Source organism: Myotis brandtii, unplaced genomic scaffold (genome assembly GCF_000412655.1).
Source record: "Myotis brandtii unplaced genomic scaffold, ASM41265v1 scaffold454, whole genome shotgun sequence".
Classification (NCBI taxonomy): domain Eukaryota; kingdom Metazoa; phylum Chordata; class Mammalia; order Chiroptera; family Vespertilionidae; genus Myotis; species Myotis brandtii.
The window spans coordinates 2774933-2785335 of NW_005367354.1; the positions used below are offsets into that span (position 1 = coordinate 2774933).

General features: G+C 45.0%; 1 protein-coding gene across 2 annotated transcripts in view; it reads left to right on the plus strand.

The window, feature by feature from the left end:
• DNAJC27 (DnaJ (Hsp40) homolog, subfamily C, member 27) overlaps positions 1-5757 on the plus strand; it is a 20255-nt gene extending 14498 nt beyond the window's left edge. For both annotated transcript variants that reach the window (XM_005874969.2, XM_014546672.1), the window contains 2 exons: positions 892-1052; positions 4156-5757. In XM_005874969.2, the coding sequence (XP_005875031.2) occupies positions 892-1052; positions 4156-4288 (294 nt within the window). In that variant the 3' untranslated portion in view covers positions 4289-5757. The remainder of the gene's footprint in view (positions 1-891; positions 1053-4155) is intronic.
• The last annotated feature ends 4646 nt before the right edge of the window (positions 5758-10403 follow it).

The following is a 10403-nucleotide window of genomic DNA, read 5'->3' on the forward strand; positions in this document are numbered from 1 at the left end:
GTTCCTTTCAAGAGCTTCTCTTTCTCATTGATTTTCAGTAATTGTGCCATGTGCCTGGGTGTGGTTCTCTTTACATTTATCCTACGTGGGGCTTGTTGAGTTTCTCGGATTGATGTGCAGGTGTTTTTCATGAAATTTGGGGAGATTTTTTAAAAATATGTTTTTATTGATTTCAGAGAGTAAGGGAGAGGGAGAGAGAGAGAGAAAAGGAGAGAGAGAGAGAGAGAAACATCAATGATGATGAGAGAGAATCATTGATCAGCTGCCTCTCTCACGCCTCCTACTGGGGTTCAAGCTCGCAACCCAGGCATGTGCCCTTGACCAGAATTGCCTTGACCAGAATCGAACCTAGGACTCTTCTGTCCCCAGGCCGACGCTCTATCCACTGAGCCAAACCGGCTAGGGCTGGGGAGATCTTTTAAACCTTTATATTATGCCCCATTTTCTCTCTCTCTCTCTCTTTCTCTCTCTCTCCCCCCCCCGGACTCCAGCTACATAGTAGATCATGTGATTTTTGTCCCACAATTCTTGAGGCTATGTTTATTTTTATCCCATTTTTCTCTCTGTTTTTTAGATTGCATAGTCTCTGTTGCTCTGACTTCAATCTGCTGTTGAATCCACTGAGGGAATTTTTCAATTCAACACTCTTCACTTCTGGAATTTGCATTTGATTCTTTTGGGTGGTTCCCAATTCTCTGCTGAGATTCTGTCTCTTCACTCACCAACAGTATATTTTCCTTCACTTCTTTGATCATATTTCCCTCTGAAATACTTGCTTTATTATGAATTTTAAGAGTTACTGAAATATATTGAAATCCTTTAGTTGATGCTTACAAGGAATCCCTATTTTCGCCAAGTCAGTTCTACCGTGGGATGTGTTTCTTTTTGCAGACCTTTTATGCAGCCATCGTTGACTTATGTGAAAACGGCGGGAAACGTCCGATCCCAAATAGCAGTGCTAGTTTCACCAAAGAACAAGCAGACACCATTCGCAGAATTCGAAATAGTAAAGACAGTTGGGACATGTTGGGAGTCAAACCTGGAGCGTCAAGGTAAGTAGTGCTCTGTGATGTCAGTGCTGAGCTCTACTAGTATTACAGAGAACGGCTCCATTGTCAAAATCACAGGCACGAATCTTCTCACAATTGTCTGGAAATACAGGGGTTTGTGGACATACATTAGATGACTTACTAACACTCTTTCACTGAATCAGAAGCAGCTTTGTGTCTTTGCTATTCAGGTGATAGCAGTGGCCTGATGTGGAAACTTTGTAGTGTGTGTGCAGAAATGCTTTTCGAAATGGTATGCTCTGCTCTTATTGAATTAAGAGCCTTGAAGCTAATGAACCTTAAAAAAAATACCTTACAAAAGAGAATTCTTAAATTATAGAATTTTAGAAGAGGAAAAAATGTTAGCAATCAACGTGTTCAAACATTTCATTTTATAGCTGGGAAAACTGGGACTTAGTGAGACTAAATACATTCAGTAACCTCAGGGGTTAGTGGTAGAATTGGTTCTTGACCCTGAACACACCATGTGTGTGTTTGTGTGTGTGCGTGTGTCTCTCTTTCTCTCTCTCTCTCTCTGTCTCTCTCTCTCTCTGTCTCAAAATTCCTACTAGATTCTCATATGTGTGTATTTATGTTCCTTTATTTTAGCCAAAAGAATTATTTGGAAGAAAAAGAAATATAATCACTACTCTTTGTTGCTGTGCAAGAGTAAATCATTGTTCAGTATGGTCATAGAACTTTTTCCCCCAGTTTTAATGAAATATAATTCACATGCAGGATTGTATCGTTTAAGGCAGGGGTCCTCAAACTTTTTAAACAGGGGGCCAGTTCACTGTCCCTCAGACTGTTGGAGGGCCGGACTATAGTTAAAAAAAAACTATGAACAAATTCCTATGCACACTGCACATATCTTATTTTGAAGTAAAAAAACAAAACGGGAACAAATACAATATTTGTATTTGCATGTGGCCCGCGGGCCATAGTTTGAGGACCCCTGGTTTAAGGCATACAGCCCAATGATTCAACTCACAGATACTGTGAAACAGTGACCACAAGTTTAGTTACTATCCATCATCTCATAGAGAAAAGAAAAGGTTTTTCATTGTAATGAGAACTCTTGGGATCTACTCTCTTAAGAACTTTCAAAGTTTGCATAACTTTTTACTACAGAATACTGTTACTGTACATATTATAATTATAAGAGTCCTCAGATCTTTTGCTTTTGCACCATAGATTTTCTCTCCCTGGCTCTCCCTTTCTACTTATTCACCTTGACCCCACCCCACCCACCCACCCACACAAGCCCACCTTGAAATTGCCTTGTCAGCATCCATAGTGTTAGTATCTCTGCTCCATTCTGGTCTCAGAGCATATCTTTAGTCCAGAAGCAAAGAGGGGAGGGGAGAGGAAGACAGTTATTGGTCACCTCGACTTGCCAGGCTTTACTGAGGATGCTTTAAACACAGATGACTCGTGCACATAGCACAGAGTTCATTGGTATTTCTTAAATGTACTTTTAGGTTTCCATGGCCTCATTCTGAATTCTCCCATTTCATCCTCAAGGAATATTGGCTCTAAAACTAAGAAACGATTACTTATTAACTTAGAACAACATTTATTACAGAAAAGTAAACTTTGGTTTCTTATTTATTCACTCTGGTTAAGTGGAATCTACTAAAATTTACAGGATCTCTGTAAGTTCCATGCCCTTAACCAATAGAAACATGTACTGTTCTTACCTTTGCTCTTCTGGAGATATCAAACTAATTTTGTATGGTATTGAGCACTTTGAGGCAAAACCTACAAACATTTTTTAAGTTATAGACAGTTTTAATGTTTGTTCAGTGCTAATTGTTTACTACTCTTGACCTTTGAGAAAATCTTAATCTTCAGTAGAATTAATATATTTCTTACACACTTGACTCAGTCCTGTTTCTCCAGAATTTTCCTTGAAAGCCTCCCTGCTACCCAGAATTCTTTTTTTTTTTAATTCTTTATTGTTGAAAATTACATGTTTCCTTTTCCCCCCATTGACCTCTCCCAACCCACTCCCGCACCCCAGCACAGGCCCTCACCCCCCTACTGCCTGTGTCCATCGGTTATCCAGACTTCTTAAAAGGCACTCTTGGTGCAGCAGGCCAGGCCTCATACCACCCCCCCTCCCCCCGGTGGACATGCTTCTTCAGGAAGCAGAGCAGAGAGGGCGCTACCCAGGACTCGCTCACGGGGAAGAGAGAGGATGCTGAACCTGCTTAGAGATGGAGAGTCCTTCGGGGAAAATGTGATTCTTGGTAGCTGATATTAAAATTATGTAGAAGAGCCCTAACCGGTTTGGCTCAGCGGATAGAGTGTCGGCCTGTGGACTCAAGGGTCCCAGGTTCGGTTCTGGTCAAGGGCATGTACCTTGGTTGCGGGCACATCCCCAGGAGGGGGCGTGCAGGCAGCAGCTGATCGATGTCTCTCTCTCATCGATGTTTCTAACTCTCTATCCCTTTCCCCTCGTCTCTGTAAAAAATCAATAAAATATATTTTTAAAAAAAATTATGTAGAAGAGCTACATGAAAGATTAAAACAAGAGAATGCAGGACTCCCCTAAGAGCAGAAAATAGAAAAAGCCGTAGAATGTATGCTCAGGACACGGAGAACATAGCATGGCCCTGTGACCTGTCTCTCCAAGCTACACAAGACTCTCCGTCACATCAAGACATCAAAGACCAACTCCCTAATTTGCAGAGCCAAACTAGACGTCCTTCGGATACAGGAAACGGGGTTTGACCAACAACAACAAGAGTAGGTGCTAGTCCCCAAGCCCCACTTTCAGAGCTAGTGCGGGGCCTGCCCTGACCGCCCAGGCCCTCCCTGCTGCCAGCACTCACTCAGTGCCACCAGGTGCCAAGTGCTGTTTCCATCCGATCACTCCTTTACCAAGCGCTTTCTCAGCGTTTATATACTCAGTTTCCACTGTATTTTTTTCTACTTGTATGTTACATATTATTTGTTGTTTGTTGTTTCCTAGTTTCACCTTTAAAAAGGGTAGGAGTAATTTGAGATATGCTTACTGCAAGAGTTATTACGTTATTCAAACAGCCAAATGCAGCTCATGGGGCGGGCCTGTCACTAACACGGGCTTTGCTCCTTTTCGTAGGGACGAAGTCAACAAAGCCTATCGGAGACTGGCGGTGCTGCTCCACCCTGACAAATGTATGGCGCCTGGGAGTGAGGATGCCTTCAAAGCGGTGGTGAACGCCCGGACGGCCGTCCTGAAGAACATCAAGTAGGAAGGAGAGGAAAGGACGCGTGGGGCTCAGTACAAACAGGCTTTCCCTGGAGGTAAAACAGCCAACGTGGGTTTCCCTCCACAGAACCTCCCTGCTCGTTTCCCATGTGTGTTGTCAGCCCTGAATCAGTAATCCAGGCGCCTGCTACCATGTCACAGAGGGGGCGAAGGGACCACACGCCTGCGTCGCTCATTGCATATTTCCAAGTTGAAATCAAGTCCCCCCGTAGGCCCCTTGCTCAGGAGAGTCCAAAGGTTTCTGGAGGGGAAGGACAGGAAGACCCTTTCACCTCTTTTTTTTTTATTAATTCATCATCAGAATTAAGACAGAAGCAGACAATATCGAAACCCCTGGAAGTTTGGTGTGACCTCACAAGCAAGTTGCTCCTTTTAGGATGAGTCCTTAGGTGGTGGTGTAGCCATCAATCTAAAATTAATGAGCTCTTAGAGCCCTTTGGAAGTTTGTGAAACAGAGTGATGCGATTTTGAATTAAGCAGCCCTTTTTTGACATTTAGTCTGTTCCCTTCTCTGACCACCAGGGGGAGAGACGAGCCAGTCCTGAGGGTAAAAGCGATGGCAGCCACACTTCTGGGTAAACTGGCTGCTGCTAGTCGGGCCCCTGGATCTAAGGTCTCTCCCTGGCTGTGGAAATGGGTGCTGGTTGCTGTGGGGAGCATCATCACCTAGGAACGAGGAACCGGCCCAAGACAAGGGCTTGAGGGCACACTGGATGGCGCACACATGGCCAGGGCCCCGGCAGCCTGGCTCAGGCACATTTGATGCCTTAATGGAGCCCCCATATGAGGTTTATGCCTTTTATTGTTTCTGTATTATTTGCTGCAGACAAATAATGGTGGGAAAGGCAGGGGTGCTGCCCAACAAGCCAGGTCTCCTCATCAGTGTCAGTTCCTCTCCTCTAGCCTCCTTATTCCATATACTAAATCCGCCATCAGTTCTCTCCTCAGTCCCTGGCTTCCACCCACTGCCTCCCTACAGGCCTGGGCCTGGGCCTGATGACCAGAGGAAGTGTGGGTCCTTTGGTGGGGGCCGGAGGAGGGAGAGATCCTTAAGCCTGTGTGGGAGGAATCGCCATCATTTTGCTTGGGTCCCAAATTTCTGAATAGCGATATTTTACACTACAGATTATAAAGATTACCTTCACACAGAGAAATCCATTTCGCCATAGTCTCCGGCTCAGTCTCCCAGGATGGGTGAAGATCAGGCCTGGCCTTTCTCTCAGGCGTCTACCCCTCTCAGGGGTGGCTCATCGCCTGTCACTCTCATGAGGATGCTCATGTTTTTAGCTGTGACCATGCTGCACTGATGGGGGCTTTAAGGTTCATAGGACACTACTTTCTGTGAATTTTACCAGCTGTCCCATATAGATCGCCGGTTGGCATGCCTGCACCTCAGGAGAAAGGCACTTCCATTCATTCACGCCCACTGCGTCTGGGATTCTTGCCCTCCCAAAGCAGCTGCATTCGGTGGCTGCCCTCGGGCTGTAGGGAGCTAGTCAGAAACCAGAGCATTGTCTCATTTCCGTGAGACCGAAATGTTCTTTTTTATGAAATGAGATCTGAGATACGATCAGGGAGCTTGTCAGAAACCAGAGCATTGATTTCTAGTAGGTTCTCTTCTCCGTGAGACCAAAATGTTCTTTTTTATGAAATGAGATCTGAGATACGATTTCTGGTGGGGTTCTCCTCTGGCCGTTTAATGTTCACGAGCTCTGGGACTGCGGAACTCCAACCCAAGGTTCTCTGGACCTGATGTTGCTTAAGGCCTTCATCATGCCTACAGTAATGAACATCGCTCTGTTCTGGCTACAGAATTGAGGAGTCGTGTGAATGAGGGATCACACATGGCCGTGTCAGCCCAAGTTGACCTGACAGCTCGCTGAGTGTGTGGCCCTGTATAAAGAGCTGGGGCCAGTTTTCAGCACTGTCCTTAAACCCTGGGTCAGTCACCTCACTCACCTACAGTGAGAGCGTGCGGCTGGGCAGTTACAGGGGGAGTTCTTTCGGCTTCCATTCGTATCCCTATGTAGCGACTGACTTGTTGGAATTCAGCCTGATCCTAGTCTCAGGTCCTGGGACTCAGTTCCCAGGACCTTCCTTGGGAGTCAAGGCGGCCATGTACTGCTTCACTTACAGAAAAGAGAGGAAGCCAGGATTTTCTTCTTCCATAATTCTTGAGTAGAATATTAAAAGACAATGAAGCATGAACAGCAATGAGAAGTTTTTTTAGTACTAACTTCATACAAACTTACAGACCTCTGTGCATTAATTTAACTTCTTGGTGCAAATATGCCCTTTATAGTTCAATCTTAAAATTATTCAGCCAGTTAGGATTTCAGAATACATCAATGAGAGTAACAACTAGCAGAATAATTTTAATGGCTAAAAAAAAATTCTAGAGAGAATCTTGTTTTTCAAAAAGGAATAAAAAGTTTGAACAGCTATTATTAAAGAAAAGCCATTCCTTCCACATCTGAGTCACCAAGAATTAACTTTTAAAACTTGTCATAAATCCCTGGAGGCATTTCAAGCTAATCGTCCAACCTACCCAAGCACTTTAACATCCACCGCCTTCTGTTCCACTGTCCTCTCCTGCCTCCATTTGAATCGATGTTCTCGCCTGTCAGCATTTCTGTTATTCCACGTGTCATTTTCTTCTTCACATTAATGTGTCCTTGGCATTGTGGTCAGTCTGTTAAGGGACTGTAGACGCGGGGTGTCGTGCTGCTACCCCCCATAAACTGCTCTGATGCTGTAGCTCGCACACTATTCTTTAAGGCTCACATTTACCTCAGGAAACTTAGGTTAGTATGTTCTCAGCATTGAATTCTCAACTGGTCAATATTTTTTATACCCATAACCTAGTACCTACTTCACTGTTAGTCCCATGAGCCATAGACGAGGCAGCTGACTTTCTGAAAGAAAGCCGAGTGAGTGCAGCACCGGAGTGAGGTCGCCGCCCCTCGCAGCACGGGGACAGCCTGGAGGGCCGAGGGGTCCCAGTGTCGGGTTGGAAGGGGTGGAGCTGGTGCACATTGTGTGTCACGGTGACAGCGCCTTCTCCCAGGAACCTCGGTCGGCGCCGGATGTCACTCCCTTCACTGCACGCTGTCCAGCTCAGAGTCTGCCGATGATGTGGTGAGACTTTTGAAAATGGTCTTTGGCTAGTTTTCAAACCAATTTTGAGTTTAGCAAAATATAGCTAACCACTTTCCATCGCAAGTTTTGCAAAGTGGAAAGAGGTTCAGACTTGGGATTGAGCACAATTGTAAGATACACTTGATACCATTTGTACATTGGTTTTCCCATGAACCATCTCTAGAGAAGACAGCATTTAATCTGTGATGTGGATGCATCAGCTTGTGTGGAACAAGCAGTGCAGGACCGCTATGCAGTGAAGGCCTGGGGGGGTGACCTGTTGGAAATGGGCCAGTTTGGGTTGGCTTCCTGCATCGGTTGCCCTTTGACTGTGAATTCAGAGTCTCTAAACAAACCTTTTGCTCTTACGAGGTAATTTACATATTTGCTTTCTGTTGAAATAACTGAAAATGTTAAATCCAACAGTTGTTTATGTCTTGTATAGAGAGTGTCATATGTATTTAAGTTGTGTATTTTTATAAAGTAAAGCCAAATATCAAACACTGCTCTGTGGGCCGCACTGATTTGTTGAAACATTGGTCTTTAACTAAAACACGTGAGTCCAGGAGCCAGTCCACTTCCTCACGCACTGAGACCTCAGATAAGGCATCTGGCTTCAGTTTCCAGTTGGTCAAATGGAAGAAATTTTTATTCATCAGTGCATCAGGCTGGTCTAACCTCATTAAGTTGTGATGAGAGTGTTTTGATCTCTTAGAGAAAGATACTAATGTTATGTTTGCCTTTTTAATTCAGATAAAACTTACCTCATTTTAATAATGAAGATCTTAATAATTCAGTTAACTGCTCTCTGGACAGCAAGAACCCTGAAGTAACAGACTGGTGCGAACCCAGACTCTGAAAGGGGGGAGCCTCGCAGGCCGACCCGCAGAAGGCGGTCTGTCTGCGAAGGCTTCCTTCCGACAGGGGCTTTCGTTGTCATTTCAAAGGACATTCGCTCTCGTCTGGGACTGTCCTTCACTCTTTAGGGAACTGCGCCACCTTCATAGCTCGCACGTCCTACGGGGAGCTGCCAGGCCCTCCTGCGCCCCACCCTTCCCCCTGCCCACAGAGATCGGTTCCTGAGACGGGAAATGTCATCCAAGCTCAACCAATTGGCATCCCTCCCTGGATCCTTCTAAAGCAGTGGTTCTCAACCTTCTGGCCCTTTAAACACAGTTCCTCATGTTGTGACCCAACCATAAAATATTTTCGTTGCTACTTCATAACTGTAATGTTGCTACTGTTATGAATCGTAATGTAAATATCTGATATGCAGGATGGTCTTAGGCGACCCCTGTGAAAGGGTCGTTCGACGGCCAAAGGGGTCGTGACCCACAGGTTGAGAACCGCTGTTCCAATGGGATCTATGAAAACACACTTCCTCTCAGGAGAGGAAGACAGACAGAGTGTGCTGGTGTTGGCACCTTGATTATAAGCTCATGGAAAAAACTTGAGAGAATGAAGCAGACATTCAGAAAGAGACAGTCCTGACGGCTAAGACTTTCCTCCCAGCCCACGAGGCCTTCGAGCTGGTGGTTGTTCCCTCCCATCAGCCACCCCAGGGCCTTCCAATAAAGCCCACCCACTCCCGTTTTCTGCTTTAGCTCATGGGCGTTTAAGACGCCCAGGACGCAGCAGGGACGAGAGCTGTGGACTGTAGACTGACAGGATATTCGACAGGTATAGTATAAAATTTCGTATACTAAATATGTCCAAATACTCGTTGCTTCTTGACTGGTCTTTGGCTAGTTTTTAAACCAATAATAACCAGCTGTAAACTGAAAAGAACTATTAGTTTAATTCATTTTGTTTCAGGGTCATTTTAAAATGCCACATTTTATCTAGCTTTTTACTTTCTGTGTGAGCCATTGCCTGTTGGGGGCACTTCTAATTTCTTCAGTTTCTAATCAGATTTCATTGTCAGAACAGTCATTCGCCATGTATTTATTGACACCTCCTACGTGTCCACCCTGTTCTAGGCACTGGGGCTGTAGCAGAGCACAGACCAAACAGAACCCTTGCCCTGTGGAGCTTATATTATAGTTCCATTAATATTTTATTTGTGGGGTTTTGAAGAAATGTTCTTTTTTCCTGTAGGTTTCTTTCTGAAGAGGCACAGTTCGCATTTTTTACTATTCAAATACGCAATTTTGTAATTAATCCTGGTTGCTGCTACATACAGATCATGTAGGTTGTTAAAATGCTGTGTTAAACTTTTTGAGAACTTAACCGTTTTCATTATAAAAAGCTGTTTTTCATGTTGGCCTGGAGGGTGTAGTTCTAAACTTTAGACATTTCTGTCAGAACAGGATGAATCCCCACGGGACGCCTCGTCCACGCAGATGCTGGTGAGGAAAGCACCTCGGCCGGGAAAGGGATCAGGTTCAAGGACAGGTCAGGCTCCGCCAGGCACTGGTTCCGGTGGCCGTGCTCGGCAGGGACTCCGTTCATGAAGGGCCCTAATGTAACGTCAGCTATGGGGCAAGTATTGCGGTTTTGTGTGGCGAGGCAAAGAGCTGAGCTTCTCATAAGAAATGAACAGGACTTGCAGGGGTAGGAGCTGCCTAAAGGAAGAAAGAAGAAGACGGGGCAGGAAGCTGGGGTACTGAGAAGGATAATTGGAAAGATATTAGACACTACAAATTACTAGATGTTACCCAATATTAGAAAGAAGCCAAAGAGACACTCCCAGTGACAGAACCAAAGGACTTGTATGAACATGGGTGTTTTTGATGTTACTACCATTTTACAGATGAGAAAACCGAGGCTCAGAGAGGGTGAGTGGTTTGCTGAAGGCCACACAGGAAGCTATTCAAACCCAAACTTGCCCAACTTCAGAACCCAGGCTCCCAGCCTACACTATCAGCCTCAGGATCCACATTTTAAAATATTCTGCCCTAGCCGGTTTGGCTCAGTGGATAGAGCGTCGTCCTGGGGACTGAAGGGTCCCAGGTTCAATT